This window comes from Colletotrichum acutatum (assembly GCF_030867785.1).
Source record: "Colletotrichum acutatum strain CBS 112980 chromosome Unknown BDZ83scaffold_105, whole genome shotgun sequence".
NCBI lineage: Eukaryota > Fungi > Ascomycota > Sordariomycetes > Glomerellales > Glomerellaceae > Colletotrichum > Colletotrichum acutatum.
Genome location: NW_026849099.1, coordinates 66,925 through 88,064, shown reverse-complemented (window position 1 = coordinate 88,064; position 21,140 = coordinate 66,925). Strand labels below are relative to the sequence as shown.

The window sequence follows — 21,140 nt, the reverse complement described above, 5'->3', positions numbered from 1 at the left end:
AAGCCATTCTCCGCGCCCTCGGCGTCGAAGCGAGCCTTCAAGTCTGTGCCCTCGTCCGTGACGAGGTCTTGCGCCGCCTGAGCGCCGGCGGGCCCGCGACGACGAATCCCATGTCCCCCACCTCGGCCGTCCAACATACCCCCGACCCGCACAGCGCAGACACAAGCCTCGTTGGCCCGCCGCCCCCGCCCCCGCCACCGGGAAGCGACACGCCCATGTACGGCGACGAGGACCCGGACATTGTCCTGCAGAACGCGCTGCGCCAGCTGCAGCAGGAGGAAGCCGAGGCCGAGGCCACGGCGGCCGCGGCGAGAGAGGAGCGCGAGCAGCGGGAGCGCGCGCAGGGGACCGCTGCGGCGGCGCTCGCGACGCCCGCCGTGCAGAGGGTCGTGTCCGCGTCGAACCGGTTCATGCCGTCTACGCCGGAGCTGAACCTCACACCCATCAAAAACGACGACCCGGTCTCGGCCAACGAGCGGCCGCTGCGGTGCCCGTTTTGTGTAAATCAGCGTATGCTTAGGACGATTAAGGAGGCTGTCGAGCATATGTCCACGCACGTTGTTGTCTAGGGGAATTCGATTGCAGAAGACTGGGAAGGGTATTGAAGGTGTGGTTAGGGTTTAGCAAAAGGGAGCAGTGTGATTATTGAACGGAAAATGGAAATCCCCCAGAAAGGGATGTTCCAGGAGTTGGTGATCCATGTTTCGGGTTTACCGACGTATATCAGGAGGATTGTTATAGAAGGCGATGGACCAGTCACCACTTTCACCAAACGAAAAAAGGTTTTTTGCTGTCGGAATATGGGAAGCAGGTATCAAGGGAGAAAAAGCACTGGGAGAAAAGCACAGTCACGTTGCGCGTGTGTAGTTGTGTATATAGGTGTATGAGTGCGGGGATGGGAGGGAGTCACTACTTTTTGTAACCTATTATTATTATTATTGTTGCACAAGGTACCTTAATGATGAATCGTATAAACGCCATCTCCTCTTCACTCATTCTTACTTATCCGACGTTATCCAGTGCCCCTCAAAAGCAAGAGACAAAAAGCTCAGCCCCCTACAAAAAGGGGGGCCTACGAAAAGATCCTTGTAGGCCCATACCGACCTCTGCCGTCATGTGAAATGAAGCCAGGACTTTTACAAGAAACGGGACCCTTAGGTGCGGCGCAATTCAGAGACGAGCTGACTGAAGGCTGGAATAAGCTGGAGACGGGTAGGTCCTGATGTATATTCATCTGTGGGGCGAGGCGCGGACAGCAGGTTGTTCAAGTACACGTCTCTGGCTCGTGCACATGGTTGACATCCTCACGCGTATGAAGACTAGGTAGGGCTCATTGAACGGGCTCATCTTGATTCATCTCTGGCTAAAATACGGGTACAGGGCCCATCCCTTGCCCATCTGTCCGAACCTCATCCTCATTCGTCCTCACGTTCGTTCGCTCATCATCAGAGGAATCCCCAGAACTGGTCTTTCTTCCCGTGCACTTTGCCCGAGTACTGACGACCAGGTCAACGGAGGGGAGTTCCTGTTGAGAAAGGGTCTCGTGCTAAAATAAAAAAGAATTGTGACAGCTCAAGTCAGCCGTCTAACCAATAAACGCCCGCCAATGTCCTCTCTCCGTGGTCCTCGTGGTGGAAACAAATCCGTCTTGCGTCTTTTTGAGAAACTCTTGGACAGATATAAACCCTCGAGGGCTGTATCAATACTTCTTTTTCCCCATCATCAACGTCAATAACCATCAAAAAAAAAAATCGTAAGTGGGGACCCATTCGAGGGCCAAAGAAGTGTAAAAAAGGGAGCGTAGCCGCTTGCGCGAAGGAGAGTCGATCCACTGGCGCATCATGGTCGTATATCGAGTCCAGCTACTAGGAGAAAACAATATAGAAGTGAAATCAGCCATCGCCTGTGTAATAAGACAGTAGATAGCAACGCGTCGCGTGCGCTGGGAATCATGAAGTGAGAATGCAATGGCGGGTGGGGGGTATGCTTTTGTCTCTCAAGTAGTCGTGAAAACCATCTAGGAAAAAGTCCGAGCCGAGGAGCACCTTGTTGAGCCTTAGACCTGCTCGACGTAGAGGAGGAGCTTTTCGTTCCTTTGCAAGGCGTAGTCCAAGTCGTTGTCGCTCATGAGGTTGGGCTTGTCGCCGGTGGGTTCGTCTTTGTAGAAGAGCTGGATTTCCTCGCCTACTGGGATCTTGAGCCTGTCCACAATCTTGTCGTACAACTGCTGGAAGGAAATGTCTGTTGCAACCCGGATCGCAATGAGATCGCCGTTGAAGTAGAGCTTGATCTTCATGGCTTGAACTTGACCCTGACCGATGGCAGGGGAAGGCTGTGACTGCGACAGAGATGATGGCTGCCGGTTCATTCCGGGCTGGCCCATCGCTCGTTGCTGAGCACCGTACCCATTGCCGTTCAGATTATTCTTGGAGGATTGACGTGAAGCCGCATCTGCTGGTGATTCATTCGATGAAGGCTGCGAGCCGCCCGATAGTCGATATTCGTCGCTCGGCGCGTTGGGGTCCATCTCGTAGTCGCCTTCTCTGGGGGCGAAGAATTGCTTGACGAGGGTACACCTTGCAATGTAGGCAGGCTGCGCAAGGAGGTTCTTAACGTAGGCATCTAGGTTGTGTAGCCGGCCTTCCGTGATTTGATCTGTCACGTAGTTTACCGGACCAGGCATGTATGGAAGTGTACGCTTTTGCGTGCCGGTGTTTCCTGCCTCGGCCGGGAACTCGGTGAGCAAGGCAATCTGGAAGTCGTAGAAGTCTTCGTAGTATCTGGACAGTTCCCAGTGACGGCCATCCTCCAACACTGCTTCAATGACGAACCAGTACTTGTCTTCCGCAAAACAATACCTCGGAATGCGGGCTGAGATGGGAGCGTAAAGCTGCGACGCTGGTTTGGCGTAGGGACTGGGTTGGGCAGCTTGCTGAGAGTTACGTGATTGCTGGTAGCCAGCTTGTTGTTGCTGCTGCTGTTGCTGTGTAACCTGCATTAGCCTCAAGGTTTACATAACATAACGAGGAGAAACGTACATAGTTGGCACCGTTCTGTGAACTGGTGCGCCCGCCTTGTTGAAGACTCATGCGTTCCATTCCTTGCTCGATGGAGCCCTGTTGCGGTGCACCGTTGTCAAACTTGCCCAGTGTGATGCTGCTGTTCTTGTAGTCGGCCGCCATCTTCTTCCATTCTTCGACCTTGGGGATGCCGGCCTTCTTGATAGCCCCGGAGGCGTCTCCGACAGCGGTGTCGGTCGCCATATCGCGTATTTCGACAAAAGATACGGGTATCAAGCCGGGTCCTCCCAATCTGCCGATAGGCTTGGCGACAAACCACTCGGGGTTTGATTGAGCAATGACGATGATGGCCTCACCAGCCTTGGCCTCCAGCTCGTCGGCGCGCTCTGCAACGAAGTCGTACATGACGATACCATAGACCATCGCGCCGGACCTGCTGCCGGACCTGGACATACGCTGCGTCGGCTGAGTTGCGGGTGGTGATTGCATTGCGCCAGGGGGCGGCGCAGCCTCGGCATAGCCGGAGTCGTGATCGGGGTTCTTTGAAATTGTCGGAGACATGGTCGGTGGCCGGGGCATAGCACCGTCGGACTGGCCACTATCTCTTTCGGTTCGGCCTAATGCTTGGAAAAAGGCTACAGGTACGAGGCCGCGGGCGTCGGGCAGTGCTGGATTGCAGGCTTCGTACCAGTCGGGGTCGTTCTCTCTGCCGATGACGTGGAAGAAGTCGCCGCGCGAAAAGCTCAGCTCTTGGTTGGACTGGGCTTCATAATCGTATAGGGCTCGGATAACCTGGTAGGTGGATTCCAGCGGTCAGCATACGGAGTAAATGCGATTGCGTAGTTGTCAGCTTTTCCCCCACCATACGCATACGCGCATGGTGGAGGCCCAGGCGCATGGGGCAGCATGGGGATTGAGGCATCTATCAGCACATACCTTCTTTGGGGGGACAATAGCAACAGCAGACTTGGGGGCGATGTTGACTTTGGCATTGTCCTTTTCGCCCTTGATGGACCGACGGAGGGCCTGCATAAGGTGAGGGACTGTCAGTAAGTGATCGGAAAACCGATTTCTGGACATTGATTCGCGATTCATCGTGGGTATGAGCATGGGCGCATGCGGGGTTGCTCATATACGGCGGAAAGTGGGAGAAAGGGAACGCAAAATGTCGCAAAAGGGCTGAGGGCAGAGGTACTGAAAGGTAGAAGCAGAGCGCATGCAAGATTGTGCACCAGTTCCTTTTTGGAGAGGATGTGAAGTTGTGAGAAGAAATCGCAAGAACACAAATGTGTTGTTTGGTGTTGGCGGTGGTGACATGCGCGCGCACGACTGGGTTTCTGGAAAGAGGGAGAGAAACTGTTGATAGGGGTGGGAAGAGGGGGAAGAAGATGGAAATGCGATGCAAAAGGCAGAGAGAGAGGATTGCACAACAGCAGGTACCAGGAGGCAGGAGGGTGGAGGATGACGAACCTTCATCTTGTGTGACGCTCCCTCACTTTGGGGAGGAGAGGACAGCTGCAGATTCTGGCAAGAATAAGGTGTGATGCTGTTGCGAAAAGGAAGTTGAATTGGGAGTGGTGACGGGGGGCCCTGTTGCACCACACGAGAGAGAGTACGAAGTGGTTAGGTACTGAGTGAGTGAGTGACCACTGACTGATGTAAGGCAGGTGCAGGTCGATCAGGTCGAGAGAGAGAGGGAAGATAGGGATAATTGGGTGGGAAATGCGTGATTGGGCGCGAACCAGGGGGTGTTCGTAGGGGGTGGGCGTGGATTGCGTGGATCAGTGTGCAAGTACAAGCGACACTGCGACAGGAGGAGACCTAAATGTCGACGTCCGTTGAAGGTGAGGTGCAAGTAAGTGTGCCAGTGTTGGTATTGGTATTGCAGATGCAATTCGTGTGTGTATACCAGGCGGGCTTCTCTCCAAAAAGATGAAGGAAGGAAGGTGTTGCTAGGTTGGGTTTGAGTTGAGAGTGTTGTTCCTTCCAACGATGGCTTGTTTTCTTTTTTTTTTCCCTTTTTTTTCTTCCCTTTGACGGAGGGAAGGAGAGAGGGGGGGGGGGGGATTGATTGATTGGGACTGGTAGGTTACTGGGACCAGGCTGATGCCAGTGCGAACGGGAAGGAAGGAGGGGCGATGATGACTGGGTCGCACTTTCCCTTCGGATTGCGTTCCTTACTTGAGTCGTGGGGGAGGTGCGGTTGGTGGTGGAAGGCACGGAGTGGTGGTGGTGGTGGTGGTGGTGGTGGTGGTGGTGGTGGTGCTTGCCGTGGCCGTTGGGCTTTCTCTGAAAAGGAAAGCGACGGGCTGAGAAATGGTGCGGCAGGCGGAAAGATCGACGGGTAAAAGTCGTTCGTTCCTTCTTGGGAATGTTTCTTTATCCTCCTGAGGTCTTCTTGTTCGACGTCGTCGGCCTCGGTGTTTGGCGTAGGTTTCCTTTCCTTGCCTTTCCTTTCTCTTTTCTTACACAGCTCCTTTCTGTTCTGTCCGTGCGACTTTCGATCTTTCTCTCGTCTGCCCGTTTGTGCGTGGCTTTCCAATACGCTTTTACCACGCGATCAGTTTCGACAATGTCCTTCCGAGTTTTCCGCTTCGTTTTTAATTTGCTTACTTCACACGGAGCAAAAAAAGAAAAGCAAAATCTTGTCCACTGGATATCGGGCAGGCGCAGTACTTCGTGCGATTGTCTCTCCTCTGCTTTCTTATTCGGCCTCGGAAGACGGCTGTATTTCTCTCTCTTTCTCGGCCTCCGAAACAGGGTGACCCGCGACTCAACTCGGGCTACACGGTACTCGGCGGGGTCGCAGGGGTCGGATGTGAGGTTGGCAGATGCACAACTTCTCGTCGTTCCTCGATCAATGACTGTCGTCCAAGACTCCCAACTTGAGCTTTTCGAATACGCGACCAAGTGCAAAGGCTGCGCTGGAGTGCGACGTGCGGCGGACTTGCTGCGAGCGACCTGGAGGGTTGAGGGGAGGTGAGGGAAACGACTCGAGAGAAAGCGGCGCGGACGGGCGAGGGTAGAAAAGGCTCGTTCGCCCAACCAAGCATCTGCCCAAGGTGCCTGGGTACCCCGTACTCACTACCACCTACTTTCCTCAATTTACATTACGGAGCGCTGCGGCACACACATACCTAGACACACACACACACCATGACCACACTCCAACGCCCGGGATGGACTCCCATGGCCCAAATCCCACCAGACCAGACGAATCGAGGGGGAGACGGTTGGAGAGGGCTTGACTGGTGGAACTCGCCGACGAGGGTCACCGACACCCCGGTCTGTACCCGTCTGTCCAGTCTGCCCACTGGGCGTGAGTGGGTAAATTGCGCTAGGGTTACGGGTGGGTGTCCTGCCCTCCAACGAGGGTGTCGACTTGCAGGTTGCTATGGATGGTGGCATGCGTCTCGCCACGGGAGTATGTGGGCAAAGGCCTCGTGCGCTGTGCCTGTCACCTTGTGTGCCGCGTCGCCTGCCTTTTGCGTGCTCTGCTGCCAGGCTGTGCGAGACAATGCTACTGACCGTTAACAGTGCTTCAAGTCCATGGATGCCATCCATAGGGGAATGTTTCTTCTTCAACCTTCGTCTATATTTGCTTCAGCCTTTGGCGCACCAAGTCTCCGACATCCATCACTCGGCAAAACACTTACACCATCCCAGCTAGAACAGCAGCCACCGTCAGAGATCGCTCCGTCTGGTAACGCAGCAACAGCAAATTCGGGAGGCACCCGGTGACAGTTGACTGACAGGCCAGTTCGAAGGTATGGAAGCGGTCGCCCACGGGCACGGAGACTAAAACCGTCTTACGTACGGACCGGGCATTGCGCGAAACCACAGCGGGCGTGGTGGACTGGTGGTCCAGCAGCAGCAACCCTCAGATGGAAAGCTTAAATCACCCCCCAAGTCTGCCATGGAGATAGCAGTCGGGAACTGTCACGAGAGCCGATTTTACACTATACAGTCCTCCTTCCACTCAACGGAATCACAGAGAGCCAGCTCTCGGTACATTGGACGTTGAGCTGTCCACGCCCGATGGATGCCTTTGGTCGCATTTCTTGTGCGGCATAGTCATTTCAGGGCCCAGGGACTAGTAGCTCGAGTGCCAGTCGCACCTTGCAGCTGCATGTCTCGCCCTTCTGCTCCCTAAGCCTCATGCTGGAGGCAGCCACCGGCTATGAGCCGAAGCACCATACCTAGCTCAAATCCTTGGACGACAGTGAAGGATTGCGACAGGCCAGCTGTAGCAGCAGCACAAGACTCGGTGCTGTGGGTGCGTAGTGCCTATGACGACGGCACTGGATTTCGTCCAAGGGCGCTAGAGCAGCTAGCAATGGGCATACAAGACGACTACCAGTCAGCGAGCATAACTATTACCCTTCGACGACAAGCTAGAATCCTCCTTCGTTTTCAGCTATCGTCCGAGACGCCCTCGTTTAGCGCACAGCAGTCAGCTCTCCAATAGTCTTGTCCTTCTCTACAGCTTATCGCAAGAAGCTCTGGAGCTGTTCAACCGTCAACAAACCAATAGCCCGCAGCAGTCGACATCGCACAGCGAGGAGCCTGGCTGGCGGTTGGGCCGCTTGCCGTCAATACTGTCATGCCCTGGACCCCATCCCCTGAAGGCATCCTCCCCCGCGGTTGCTCAGCCTTTGCCACTGTCTTCCTGGGCGCGCACATGGCAAAACCTCCACTCAAACACGGACCTTTTTTGGATTTTCGCAAACACCCCTCCTCGAGCTGGATTGAGCTTTGCACGCCCCCATACGAAACATCAGTTTACAACCAATGACAAGAGCAAAGAGCTTTTGACACTTGCTTTTGCATGAACTGACCTCGCTCTTGAACAGCTTATCCCGTCTCTGGCAGAGTTGGATGAGCTCCCCCGGATGGCAGTGCGACGCAGGGGACTGGTCAAGAGATGGAAACTCATGGCGGCACCTTATCGATTAACGCAAAGACTCCTTCGCTCCCTTGTGATCCCGAGCAATGCAGGAAGAAGGGGTATCCTGTGCCCCCCATCTATCGGCCACAGTCTAGCAGAGTTCTTCCTTCTTCTCAATCAGGGACAGCTCACTTGAACAAATGCCTCTTGGTGAGGACCCCTGTACGCGGCGGGCCCGGACGGTAATTGTCTCTTTGGTACCCATTGAGTTCCAGCCTAATAAGTTCAACGGCCTGGACGCCACTTCGGCCTCAACCCAACCTACGGTCGAGCCCTGTCACACGGAATCTTTCCCCGGCCACCAGGCCGAGACACACGGCCTATCCGTACCTTAGACCTCTCCGGTATAACGTGAGATTGCAGCGTCTACCCGTACGGCCTGTCGATGTCGCGATTAGTGTCATCAACAAAGCTGCACTTCTACGGCCAGGCGGGAGGCTTATAAGTCTTGCGCAGACTACGACGTTGTCACAGATCTCATCGGTTGCCATGCGGCTTCCGGGCGGCCTGGAACGCCGGGGATGACGCAGCATATCCCACCAAAAGGTGCTAGCAAGCAATTGCATGGCAAATATCCCGACGTTTATTACAAGGGTCTCGTGGATCCAGTGCGATCCATGCCAAGTTGGCATCGCGAATCTTTTTGATATCGTCTGTTACTACTGGTCATGCGGACATCGTCAGGCCAGTATGGGTAATGGCACACATTCGACTTCTTATGCGCATTCCAGGCTTTCTTACAGTGGCCTCCACCGTCGAGACGGCTCAAAACCTAATCGGTTTTTTGTCTGAACGACATGGCGATCTTGCCCTACCGTTGGAGGTTCAAAGCCTGCGCAGTGAGAAATACACTTGTCTTCACGCTAGCAAAATACGCTTACGGGGATTCAGAAGTCTAGGCCGGGCCAGAATGCGTCTTAGCCAATTGATCAGCAATGAATGGAGGACCAGCTTACGCGCCGACGTGTCGGTTCAGGCATCCTCAATTTGGCGCGCGCATCCACAAAAACAGACTTGCAGCTACCGTCAACCAAATGAACCAACAATGTCGAATAGCATTCCGCCGTTGTCAAAGTGCATTTTCTTCCATTGGTGCCGTCAGAATACCGGGCCTTTCTGCGAACTACATGTCAGGGCCAACGGCGTTGTACCTTGCATAGACGTTGCCCATGCCCGCCTCATCAGAATGACTTCATCTACCGACTTCCCTGGCACCGCTGCTCTTCCTAATCCGTCCCAGGTTTCCGACGCCTCGAATAGATTGCTACGTTCTCCATTCCCCACCCGTGGTGCTCTTGATGGCGCCTTGGTCTTGTCCAGGTCCCAGGTGCGCTAAATGGCTGTTGCAGAGAGAAACCCCGCCAACGACCCGTTTCAGTGGGACGGTTCAGGAACGGTATCCTGGCCCCTTCTTGGCCTTTCCACTGCCTGGCGGATGTGGCAGGGCTGGCTGGAGAAGAGCTGGATGCTTTTGATCCGCATCTTCCTGCCGCTGCTGTCGCTCGCTAGCGGTGTTAGGTTCCATACAGCATTCACGGAACGCGGCTGGCTCTCGAGATAGACGCGGATCGAGTTGACGTTGCAGGGGCTCATTTGGGATTACCAAGCCTACGGTACGGACACTCTGCACTGCAACTTGCGCCGGCCCCATTTGGCTCTTACACCAATGCTTGGTACGGGATATACCCAAAGCAGCAGCACATGGAAGCACTTTAATGGACATGACGTAGGCCGGAATATTGGCAGCAGAGCCGCGTCTTCTGCCGACCCCACGGCACCATGTCATCCCCCGTTCTCATGCACACCGATACACAGTTGATCAAGTTGGCCTGACATGTCTCCCGACTATCCTACTTGTCGTCGTTTCCAGAAGCTTCGCAGAATCCTAGCTCCCCGTAAATCGCATCTGCAACGGCGCGTCGTACGTCCAGTGCCATCCATGGCATGCGAAACCCGCTGATATCCAAGCAAGACAATGCGCCAGGTATGTCAAGCCCGATAGCGAGACTCACATTCCAAATACCCCGGGTCACGTTAACCCACACTTTTGTATTTATCTTGGCTACTGCTACATTACTGAGCTTGCGGAGCAAGGTCTAGCTTTAACCTCGTGCCGCAGCTATGTTCGGATCCAGCCCATCCCGTTCGCGGGCACGACACAACTTGAAACTCGACGTCCCATGTCGCCTGAAACGGGGCAGAGAACGGCACCATCACCAATGAAAAGCTAGGAAAATGCACCCAATCTTTGCGATTTCGAGTGCTTTCAGAGTTCCAAATAGGGTGGAGAGGAACCCTGGCCCGTCCCTGGTTGATGATCTTCAAGTCAGGGTTGCCTCACATCGGGATGCCCTGGCCAGAAAGTGAGACCTGTCAGCCCCAATCGCGGGGTGAGTGAGAGAAACGGAAGTGCAGTACCATCTTTCTGAGCATCGAATACCTAGCCTTGACCCTGAACGCCCGAGTAGAATGGCTTATTGAGCCAACAGTCGAATACCCTGTTGAGATGAAGGGCGATCACTTACGGTAACGATGTCTCTAGTCTTCTACTATCACGAGTCGTCAGCGGCGCCAACAATATCAAAGTGAACGGGCAGACTCAGTAGAACAAGCTGCATTCGGCCAATGGACGCCAATCGTTCTCTCATCAGTGCCTTAAAAAAGCAAATTCAGAGAGACAGGCTACACCTCTTCACCACCCATATTTACACCTCGAAGTCAGGCCGAAACAACCACGGAAAGACAGCCGGCATGCAAAGTCCCGTTCACACCATTCCATAGCGCCGATCTTCCGCCGCCGACTCGCGGGCTCTAGAGAGGAGACCAAGTGCCACTGCCGTTCGGTGGTCGACTCTTGGTAGCGAACGGCTGACTTGGCGTAAGGGGAAGGGATCTCTCGCATGGCCTTGGTCCACGATGCAACGCCAGACCACCTGGACGCATCCTCCTCGGCCCTTGTAGAAAGCGCCCTTCTTTTAGTCTTTGTCGGCCTTCCTCGGAGTGGCAAACCGTGGCGGCCCTTCCCGCGGGACACCACTGTCCCCGGTCAAATCAGGTATTTTGGACTCGGATTCGGCACACGGCAGACGGTCTTGCGGGCCAATCAATTGTACGGACCAAAGGTCTGCCCGTCCAGAAATAGCATGCGCAGTCTCCTTTGACGACCAAGCATAGTATAAGGTGGTTGGGGTTACAGAATGCTCTCGCAACCCTGCTCTCAGTTTAAGAGGTGACACCTGTTCGAGTGGCTTCACAGAGCATTGCATTTTCAAGAGGCCCGGTATGCGACATGAGACCTGCCGTCCATGTGGAGTAATACTCGGCTGTCTTTCGCTTGCCGTATTCCGAACAGGATTCGTCGTGATTTATACGCGTGTACGAGCATCCTGTGGAGAAGATCTGCCGCCTTCTCAACGGAGGATCTTAGCCAGCTAGATCATGCAGATGATACTTGTTGATTCCTGGTGACGTCTTCCGCAAGTCCGGTCTCTATCATGACAAGCGAGAGATTGCAAGTTCTCTCCTCCGCCAAGAATACAGAGCAATACCGCGAGACATACAAAGTTGTCTTACAACACCAATAGGACCTTCCTCGGCGCTCATCTCTTGGGCGTGAAGCTTCACCGAAACTCAACCCAAAGCATCCTTTATCAAGCACCCCTATCACCTTGTTGTTTCCATTCGGTCCCTTCCCCCTAGCTTGAAAGCTTGCTCAGACAATGCTATAGCTTCTTAGCCTTTAACCTTTTTGGTTTCCCATTCAGCTAATACCATCCATCACTCCCTCGATGTACCTGTCCATCTAAGCCCGGGATGAATGGCGTGGTGAGATGGGTGGACAGACGCCCGGGACCCCGTGCGGGTTGTGCGTGCGTCTGCAAGTGCACGGCCGGGGGATGTCATACCGCCCGAGGGGATTTCTGCTTCGAGCTGTTGTTTTCTTCGAACCAACGACAAGCCGCAGGGAGAAAAAAACAACTTCCGAGAGGGAAAGCTCGAAAGATTGAGAGTGAAGAGCAGAGTTTGGCCTCATGATTTTGTGGATTTCCAACATCTTACCGCTCTTGCTATTGTAGGCTTACACCATAAGCTTTAGCACGGCCCGCCCCTAGACCATCTCCAATGAACGTCTTTTCTCTTTCGCTCTTTAAGAACGGGAATGAGATGCCCGTGGTTCGCCTGAACCTATGCCCGGTTCGGATGAGTTTATCCCGCCTGCAGCTAGTTGTACTTGGAGATGTCTATGCGAGAGTCGCTGGGGTCTAGGTCATATTTGTGGAGGAACTCGGCGGAGGTGGAAGTGTGCAGGTAGGTCAGTAGGTAGGTAGATTGGCAGGCAGGGAGGTAAGTAGGTTGGTAGGGTAGGCAAGCTATCTTCCTCGGCCCTGATCGGGCAGTTAGTATTGTGCGGGCATGCTGGAGGTTGAAGTCGAGATTGAAGTTGAGGCTTGTACGTCTCTCCGGCGTTACGGTCCCGTGATGCTCGGTGAAATTTTTACTAGACTGTGATCCTGTTAGCCTTTCCTTCGTGGCCTAGGCTATGACGGGGGGCGTGGTGCATCGTTTCCTGACATCGCGGTCTCCATGTCCTAGCCAGAGGGAAAATCATGAATACTCTTGACGGGCTTGTATATGGTACAAACCATCCCTTCAGAAGGGCTTTCTCTGATCCGTTTCCTTCTAGTCACCCGTATTACGTCCATCCAAAAAAGAGGACAATATCAGGATCAGGCCTGCTTCTCGTCTTCAACCAAAACCTCTCTGATTGTGTACTTAAGATCATACCTGCAGTATGGATAGGACGAGACTTCTATCCTCCCCAGCCCCCGATCTTGCAAATCTTGTGGAGGTAGAGGTGAGTGGTGACGAGGACCTCCTGCAGATCTTTCCAGTATACAAATGTACAGCACCAGCACCTGTCCGTCTGCTCGTGACAAGGCAGTAGAAACCGCAGCAAGAACCATCATCTTCATCAACCCCGCCAGACACTGTTTCGGAGGCGATGAATGTTGTTCAGATGATCTCGACGAGACCTTGTCCGATATGTATGGAACACGAGGCCGCGAGATGTCAAGTCTTCTTCCAGCACGCGGGCTGTTGGGATTCGGATAGCGTATTCGTGGCGCCGACTGGTCATGAATAAGTGAGATCCATCGACTCTGGTTTCGCTGCAGCCATACCCTATACAGCTGATGGTAAGTAAGCACCGAGGAAAAGATGGCAGTTGCCATCAAGACGTATGAGAACCACCGTTCAAGCCATTAGAAACGAAAAAATAAGGACCATATTGCACGTCATGAAGAAAAAGTGGCAAATGTATGGATTCCATAAAGTCTGTAGACCGGACTGCTGCCAGGCTGCATAAGGCAGCCTGCAACATTTCCACTAAAGCCGAGTGACGTATATGCAAACGTCCAGAACAAACTCCAGTCGCCATCTAGCCGTCATGGAGATAGATCCCATGTATTTTCCGCTCAAACGCCATCCTGTTGCCTCTGCTAAAGCAGGGCGAACGGGTATCATGCCTATAAAGCCCCCAGAGCCCAAGACCAGCACCAAGCCGGTAACATCGGTCGTCATCAGCGGCGGAGCCACTGTTGCGCAAGCATCGCACCCCTCATCCTGCGCTGTCTTCGAGAAACAGCCGAGGATGTCCCCGCTGCGTGGAGCTGTGCGTAAGCGTCAATGCCATCAGAGGGGGGCGGGCAGCGAGGTAGAAATCGATAATTCGTAAGCTCGTAACCAAGAACTGGTATTAGACGTCTTCGAAGGGCGCAAGTGATGCAAGGTAAAATGACACGCCAATGTTGTGAAACTGTCGGTAGGAAAACAAGAGAAGAAAGAGGAAACGAGGAGGAATGAGTCCACAGATCAAAGCCTGTGGACTTTGAAGAGAGAACCGGAGGGAGGAGTGGAAGCAAGACCTCCCGAGTGGCTTTGGGGTCGGCGGTAGGGGTGGTTAGAAGTTGTGTAGAGCAATTTGTGATGAGAACAGAGATGACGAGGAATTCATATCTGTCCTTTGATGTCAACCTTGCGGAAAGCCTCGCTTCTGGCGGAGTCGAAGAGGGCTCCGGCTTTGCCGGTCAAGAGAGCAATAGACTCCTGTCGTTCCTCGAGCAGATGCTGACCGTTGTAGTCGACAATAAATTGAGCCGCATCAACGTCGGACTCAAAGCCGAGTTCCTCCGTGATGAACCGTAACTTTACGTCTGGCTTGTATCTATGTCCAAGTTAGTAAGGTGATGCCATACTATGAATAGGGATTGAACTTACGCTTTGCAAATGTTGCACAGAGCAGCTAGACGCTCACGAACGACGAACATGTCCATGAGGTACGCACCCATGTTGGGGGTGTCCAGATAGAGCTGGAAGAACTTGTGGTAGTTACCCAAGGCAAGAGCGGACCGCACCTGAAGCGCATGCTTGATGGGTCGCTCCTCCTTCTCTGCTGTGGTTAGATCTGCCAAGGCATCATTCAGGCCGGTACGATTGGCAGTGTGAATAAAGTACAAAATGCGATAGGCCTTGAACTCGATGGGGTTTCCTTTCAATCCCTTTGCGTACAGAGTACGCAGCTGGGTTTGGCACTGATTATACTCACCAAGGTCCCCCTTCTCCAACGCAATTCGGGCGTGGAGTTCGTAAACGGTGACTGTAAAGTCGTTCTTGATCCGCTGTACTGTCAGATCTTGCCGCATGGATTTCAGCTGGTCGCAGATGTAAGAGTAGTTGCCCTCCTTCTTCCACTTCTTCTTCAGGAGATCCATCGTCTTGTGAAGGACGCGCTCGGGCCGAACCATGGAGGCCACGGGAGGAGCAGTCAGACGCAGGTAGCGCTTCTCCAGAGTCTCGCTAGTGCCGACGACGGGTCCATCAGAGGGCGGAGGGCTGGGCGATCGGTACGACGATTTGTAGCCGCCATCGAAGCGGCGTTGACGTTTCTCCAACTGCTTCTGGAACTTACTTGACTTGGGCAGTGGCTCATCGAGGTTGGCGCGTTTGTCGGGGGAGGCGAAGGTGATTCGGTCTTCCAGTGCGTTGGATCGGTTGCTGTTAGTAGTACGCCAAGGCACGGCAGAAGACTTTTCATCCGGGGTAAAATCAGACGACTTTCTCTTCTTGGGGTTGGCAGACACTGAGCCATCATATCGCGATGCAAATGGAGATGAGAGGTTCATAGCGGAGTTGAGCTGGGACTGGCGCTCGTTTCGGATCAGGTCGGAGGGAAAGGGCATCTTCTCCCAGTCGGTTGACTCGAGAGTGCCGTTCTCCATGTGCTGGGAAATGGTCTCCTTCAACTTGGCTTCAATCTCGGGGCGTGGCACGGAGGGGTCCATGTTGTGAGGCAGGAAGGACCGTTGGACGTAATCGCGGACGGAGGGTGGCCATTCAACCTTTCGTGGAGCCGGGGCAGGAGCAACAGGAGCAACTTGGTCGAAGGGAGCAGCCAAGGGAGGCGGCGAAGTACTGTAGGCAGGTGCAGCGGGTGGGGGAGGATACTGGCCGAAGCTTTGTCGAGCCTGGACTGCGGTGTATGCTGGATCTAGAAAAATAGGGTCAGTTAATCAGATCAGAACACCGTGAAGTCGAGAGGAGAAAAACTCACTGGGAGGGTAAGCATAGTTGACGGGAGGTGCTCCATAGGCAACGCCAGGAGGCGGTGCCGGAGGCCAGCTAGTGGGCATCATTGTAAGGGCTGTGAGGATCGATCTTGAATATTTCTGGATCGGAAATTAGTCTTGATCGGTCAGAACAAGTATATCTATCGATCTTTCGTGGTTGAGGCCGACTGAAAAAGGCGTGGAAATGTCGAAGAGTCGAACACGCGTTGGTGGTGGAAGGGGGAAAGATGAAGTGAGGTTGGGGAGAAGCCGTGAAAGGTGAGGGCGGTAACAAAATGACGGTGGCCCGTGTGCGGGATTTCAGGTAATAATAGTGGGGATCCGAGCCAAAAAGTGCCCTTGTGCCTTGTGGCCAGAAACTTTGGTTGTCACTGGCACAGGGTGCCACCTCAATGATTACCTAATGCATCTTGCCTAGGTGCACCACTGCACCCTGATGCACACCGCTAGCAACAAAAGGGACTATCGCTATAGTGGGTCGGCGACATCCCACTTTGAATGCCCAGTTCCCCCTCCACTCGACCGTTGCTTCTCCGTGGGGCAGTTGTGTTGCGAGAGATAAACTGACGCCTGGCCTAGAAGCTGTTGGTTGATTTTCTTCAGCCCCAACAACATTCTACTAAACTTGGTTCGGTGTCTCGAAACCTGTGGAGTTCTCCTCTTCTACCCTCGAATCATGCGCAACCCTTGAAATAGCTGCGAACCCGGCTTCCGACCCCCTCCTCGAACCAGCCCGAGACTGTCCCTGACGTATGCGACAACCCGCGGCAAACAGCCCCTGCCATACTTGAACACCTCCCAACCAAACCATAATTTTGCGCGAGCTTCAGTATCCTCAGTACGCTCGTGAATAATATGACGGATGTTTCTAAAACACATCGACCTCACGACCGCTCTCCGGCCTTCCTACCTACCGGATGAAGTCTTGTTGTTCGTCCAAGACAACGTTGGGCTCTATGAAGGGTAACTACGATAGCTCCGAACCTATTCCGCGCTTCTCGTCGCGATCTAGTATACTAACAAGATATGCTCCTTTTCCAGAAAGTTCAAATTACCTCAACAGCAAAACGGTCAGGTGTACTTGACGTCCCACCGAATCTGCTATGTCGACAAGGACGAGCCGCGCAAGCACTCCGTTGCCCTGGACCTGAAAGACATTGATCGATATGAATTCTACGCGGGGTTCCTGAAATCTTCTGCGAAGATCACCCTGATTCCCAAGCCAATAAAACGCTCATCCCTTCAGACACGAGCGTCTGCGATATCTACACCTGGGAGAAATGGCACAGGGTCACCAGCTCGAGCTGATGGCCCCTACCGACCTCCACCCGAACCAGCAAGCGCAGCAACGTGGGTTTGCACCATCTGCAGCTTCTCCAACCCAGTGCCGTCAAACTTTGATCCAACGACGGCAAACATACACACCCCGCTGCCACCATGTCTTGCTTGCGGCATCAAGCCGACGTTGGCGCACGTCCTGAAGGCTTCTATATCGAATGCGACCAGCCGTGCCCCGCCGGCCACCCCTTCGAGCCCAACAGTCAGCTCGCCCCTCGCGATGCGCCCTCGGTCGACCTCCAACAGGCCCGACGACAGCGCGGGGCCTCCACCTCCCTGGCCAGCGGCCTCGAACATCAATGGCGGTGCCCCACCGAAGCCATCAGATCCAAGCGCCACGTTCCAATGCCCTCGATGCACATTCTCGAATCACCCGTCCCTGCTGTCATGCGAGATGTGCGGGGCGCCCTTAATATCGCAAGATCTGCCCCAAGCAGTCGTCACCCAGGCGCAAACGCAAAGGACAGAGTCTCCAGGCCCGGTCCTCACAACGTCCTCGCCCGGCCAGGATACCGCCGAGAACATCAAAATTTCCTTTCGCGGAGGCGGAGAGAAGATATTCTACGAACGCCTCAAGGGCGCATTGACACAGCGCAAGTGGCTTCTACAGGGCGCGCCGCCCGTACCCAAGAGCAATCGCACAATAGACGACAACGGCGCCCTCGTACGCGCACCCGCGGCGGTCCCCGAGCGCCCCAAGGGCGTGGGCATCGCGGGTCTGGAGCAGCGCGGGCTCGACATGCGCAAGAACAACGAGGTGATGATTGGCAGCGCGTTTGAGGATCTGGACGCCCTGATGGCCTCCGCCAAGGAGATTGTGGCCCTCGCAGAGAGATTTGCGCGGCAGAACGGCGGGACGGGCGCCGAGGCCAACGCTCTGCTGGCCGAATCGGCCAGCCAGCTCGGCCTCGTGACGACAAAGGACATTGTTGGCGGGAGCAGCTCCGAGACGCTGTATCTGTCCGAGTTGTCGAGGAATCTGGCAGAGTTCCTCACAGATGACGCCCGGGGCGTGTTGAAGAAGGCGGGCGGTATCATCAACTTGGTTGACCTGTGGGCCATGTTCAACCGCGCCCGGGGCGGCGTCGAGCTCGTGAGTCCCATGGATTTCGAAAAGGCCTCGCAGATGTGGGAGTCACTCAAGCTACCCGTCCGGCTGCGAAAGTTCAAGAGCGGTGTGCTCGTCGTACAGAGTAGCGATCGCACCGACGAGACCACCATCAAGGCGCTCGTGTCCTGGCTGGACGACTTGCACGAATTCCCGCCGGATAAGGAGCTGGCGTGGGACTGGCGACAGTTTGGCCGCGGGGTGACGGCGCGGGATGCGGCGGAGCGGTTCGGCTGGAGCATCGGCGTGGCGGAGGAGGAGCTGGAGATGGCTGAGGAAAGGGGCGTGGTCTGTCGCGAGGACGGGATCGAGGGGCTCAAGTTTTGGAAGAATTATATTGATGTTGGCGATGTAAAGCACCGCAGGCGCAGGAAGCATCGCGAAGAGGACGAGGTCATGAAGGCGCTTAGAGAGAGTGGGTTGATGTGAAGTTGCGGAAAGCTAGCTGTTTTGTGTGACACTGGACCCTGGATATATATCTATCTCGTGCTAGGTTCGACCTGGCTGGCGCGATTTGTAGACGATTGGAGCGCGCATTACTATTCTACAAGTGTGTCTTTGTGTTTGTGTGTTGATGTGTACGTGTGTATGCTTTGGGGGGTTTCTGCCGGTCTGTCGTCTCTATGTAAGATGCCCAGTTTCCTTGAACCCGGCGGCCTGGGTTGGTACCGCCTCCCAGTGTCTTTAACCCATCTAATGCCAAAAAGAATGAGCCCAGAAACGCCGCCCATATGAACCAATGCCAAAGAGGGAGGTTCTCGATAAACATAAAAACAAGTCATCTGGCCACCATCTGGCAGCTCTTATTCGGAAAAGGGGGGGGGAAACAGATCATGTACTTGGGTCCATCACTTCTCCGCCCTTTCCATCAGACTCAACCTCACCTTGCGGTTCACAACCCCACCAACACCATACGCCGGGATAATACGGCAGATTCTCGCCATGGTGCTGATACCCCAGTTCTTGGCCACGGACTGCCACCTATTCTGCCACGAGACGGGGCTCGCAGCGGCGTTGGGCCGGTTATACACGTCCAACCCAAGCAAATGCAACGGCGTGCTGGCGAGCTGCACCATGGCCGGCGCGGCGAACTGCACGACGGTCAACCCGCTCACCTTCTTCCTCATTTCCTCGCCCATCCGCTCATTCAGCCAAGGGCCCAGTCTCGGCGGGACGTTAAAGCTCGCGAAGATGGTCATGCAGTCGCGCAGCGTGAAGAGCGCGTATGTGAGCATCGGGACGGGGCGGGGCGTGGCGCCGGGGGGACCGAACATGCGCGCAAAGACTTGGTCTTTGTACATGCAGATGCCAATGTTTGCTGTGCTCGAGGCGGCGAATTTTGCGGTGCCCGAGGTTACGGACGAGGCTGGCGTGTTGTGGATGGTGGAGGAGGCGGTGTCGAGGGTGTTCGCCGTGAGGTAGGTGCCGCCGTAGAGGGCGAAGATGAGGGCGAAGGGTTTGGAGAGGACGACGGCGTGGGGGCGGAGGAGGAGTTCTTTTAGGCAGGAGCGGACGCATTCGCCTAGGGGGCGACGGCCGGAGGCGTTTTCCATGATGGAGCTGTGTTCAAGGTGTCAGTTTTGTGGTTTTGTAAAGCGGTTGTACGGATGATTGAGGGTATCGAGGATTATGGGGTAGGTTGCTTACCGGTCAATGATGGAGACCAGAGGCGCGACCAAGGTGCCGGCGCACGCTGCGCTGAAGAGGTCGGCGCCGAGGCGGAAGCCCAGGTTCTTGGTGTTCCATTCTGACTTTGCCTCGCCGATTTTGGACTCCATGTCGACTTTTTGGGCCAGCGCCAGCGGACTTGGGGGTTTGATCTTGAGGTCTGGGGTTACGGGTGCGGAAGCGGCAGCGGCGGCGGCAAGCCCTTGTGGTCTTGAGTCTCGTTCCGCCATGCGGGCGCAGTTGTGTGTATGGATGTTGGAGAGAGGGCGTTGGAGCTTCGGAGGGGAGTGAGAGGTTGAAGCTCTCGCGATGCTTGGCGGCGGTCGATTTCGCAGGCAGCGGGGGGATGGCAGCGAGTGCGCTTGACCGGGTGGTGTCCCGACGTTCGGTTTGCGACGGGTGATGTCAATAGACGGGTTCGGGGTTGGAGGAGGTGACGTATCGGCGTGGGTGACGTCGCGAAGGTTGGAGTTTGGGGAAGCTAAGGAGCTCTCCAAGGACGGGACGACACACACGAATGGGATGGAGGTTCTGTTTGGGGTTGACCTCAAGAGGAAGGATAGGGCGGGGGAAAAGCGAAGGTAATGGAGAAAGTGGTCTACTAGAAGGTGGGAGAGAGGACAATGGAAGACCAAGACGAAAAAGGACAAGAGCTATGGTAGAGCTACACTATGGACACAATCCCATGGTTTGAAGAGAGAGAAACCAGACCAGCCCGGGACGCAGCTTTTTTTGCGACCTTGGTGCCGGGCACGACGCGCCCAATTATGGCCGTCTCGAATAGCTCAGAGTCAGACAAGCGACCCCGGGACGGAACCGTAGTCCGTGGCAGAGAGGAAAAAATAGCAGAGCCCTGGACTCCTAGAGTCCCATGGGATAAAATAAAGTGGACTAACGCAAGGTATTCCGTATCACATCCATGGTGCTACGGATGAGGGTGGACGAATGGTTGCTCGAAAATTTCAGCTTACTGGAGACCGAAGTCGGAGATAGTCGGTACGATGGGGCCCGAGGAATGTCCACAGGTATCTACAGCTACTCCGTACCGTTACCTTAGCTAAGACTCAAGTAATTGTAAAGTCCAGGGAGACATTGTTTTGACATCTTGAGATAAGGTACTTTGCCTTGGGCAATGTAGCAAGACATGCCATCCAAATTTCTGGCTTGTTATCAGTTCGTGTGACGGTTCTTCCAGGAGTTCCTGTAGAGTGTACGGAGTATGTCGAACGGACATGGCATTTTTCTTTGATGTCTCCATCGCAGGAACCCATCCCGAGCCACTGTAAATAATGGGGGTCCCTTGGGGGGTTGGTGCACTTTTGGAGAGCTGGGGCCCTGGGGGATGTGAGTCGGACTCGGGAAACATGGGATGGGACCAGTAAACACCAAGGGAGACGCTCGTTTTGGTGATTGGTGGGGGTCACACGAGGTCA

The 21,140-nt window shown here is 54.7% G+C and overlaps 6 protein-coding genes across 6 annotated transcripts; 3 read left to right on the top strand and 3 right to left on the bottom strand.

Annotated features, from left to right (window-relative positions):
* Positions 1 to 2,056: 2,056 nt before the first annotated feature.
* Positions 2,057 to 4,052, bottom strand: BDZ83DRAFT_586409 (SH3 domain-containing protein; the record flags this gene model as incomplete). Its single annotated transcript, XM_060505944.1, has 3 exons — positions 2,057 to 2,950; positions 3,039 to 3,812; positions 3,957 to 4,052. 3 exons carry the CDS (start codon positions 4,050 to 4,052, stop codon positions 2,057 to 2,059), a joined length of 1,764 nt encoding a protein of 587 aa, XP_060361033.1.
* Positions 4,053 to 4,944: 892 nt separating this feature from the next.
* BDZ83DRAFT_22886 (uncharacterized protein) lies at positions 4,945 to 6,064 on the top strand. The gene has a single exon (XM_060501795.1). The coding sequence runs from the start codon at positions 5,392 to 5,394 to the stop codon at positions 6,001 to 6,003; it is 612 nt and encodes a 203-aa protein (XP_060361032.1). The 5' UTR covers positions 4,945 to 5,391; the 3' UTR covers positions 6,004 to 6,064.
* Positions 6,065 to 6,176: 112 nt separating this feature from the next.
* BDZ83DRAFT_655193 (uncharacterized protein) lies at positions 6,177 to 7,488 on the top strand (the record flags this gene model as incomplete). The annotated part of the gene is made up of 4 exons (XM_060510784.1): positions 6,177 to 6,339; positions 6,362 to 6,444; positions 6,587 to 6,723; positions 7,224 to 7,488. 4 exons carry the CDS (start codon positions 6,177 to 6,179, stop codon positions 7,486 to 7,488), a joined length of 648 nt encoding a protein of 215 aa, XP_060361031.1.
* A 6,100-nt stretch (positions 7,489 to 13,588) lies between these two features.
* On the bottom strand, positions 13,589 to 15,927 carry BDZ83DRAFT_22836 (GANP/Nin1/mts3/eIF-3 p25 family protein). Its single transcript, XM_060501790.1, has 3 exons — positions 15,578 to 15,927; positions 14,245 to 15,508; positions 13,589 to 14,191 (listed from the first exon to the last, which is right to left on the bottom strand). The coding sequence occupies exons 1-3, from the start codon at positions 15,657 to 15,659 to the stop codon at positions 13,978 to 13,980; spliced, it is 1,560 nt and encodes a 519-aa protein (XP_060361030.1). The 5' UTR covers positions 15,660 to 15,927; the 3' UTR covers positions 13,589 to 13,977.
* On the top strand, positions 15,869 to 18,468 carry BDZ83DRAFT_755628 (EAP30/Vps36 family protein; the record flags this gene model as incomplete). Its single annotated transcript, XM_060514640.1, has 2 exons — positions 15,869 to 15,897; positions 16,635 to 18,468. The coding sequence occupies 2 exons, from the start codon at positions 15,869 to 15,871 to the stop codon at positions 18,466 to 18,468; spliced, it is 1,863 nt and encodes a 620-aa protein (XP_060361029.1).
* Positions 18,469 to 18,887: 419 nt separating this feature from the next.
* On the bottom strand, positions 18,888 to 19,937 carry BDZ83DRAFT_586382 (uncharacterized protein; the record flags this gene model as incomplete). Its single annotated transcript, XM_060505940.1, has 2 exons — positions 18,888 to 19,599; positions 19,687 to 19,937. The coding sequence occupies 2 exons, from the start codon at positions 19,935 to 19,937 to the stop codon at positions 18,888 to 18,890; spliced, it is 963 nt and encodes a 320-aa protein (XP_060361028.1).
* Between the last annotated feature and the right edge of the window lie 1,203 nt (positions 19,938 to 21,140).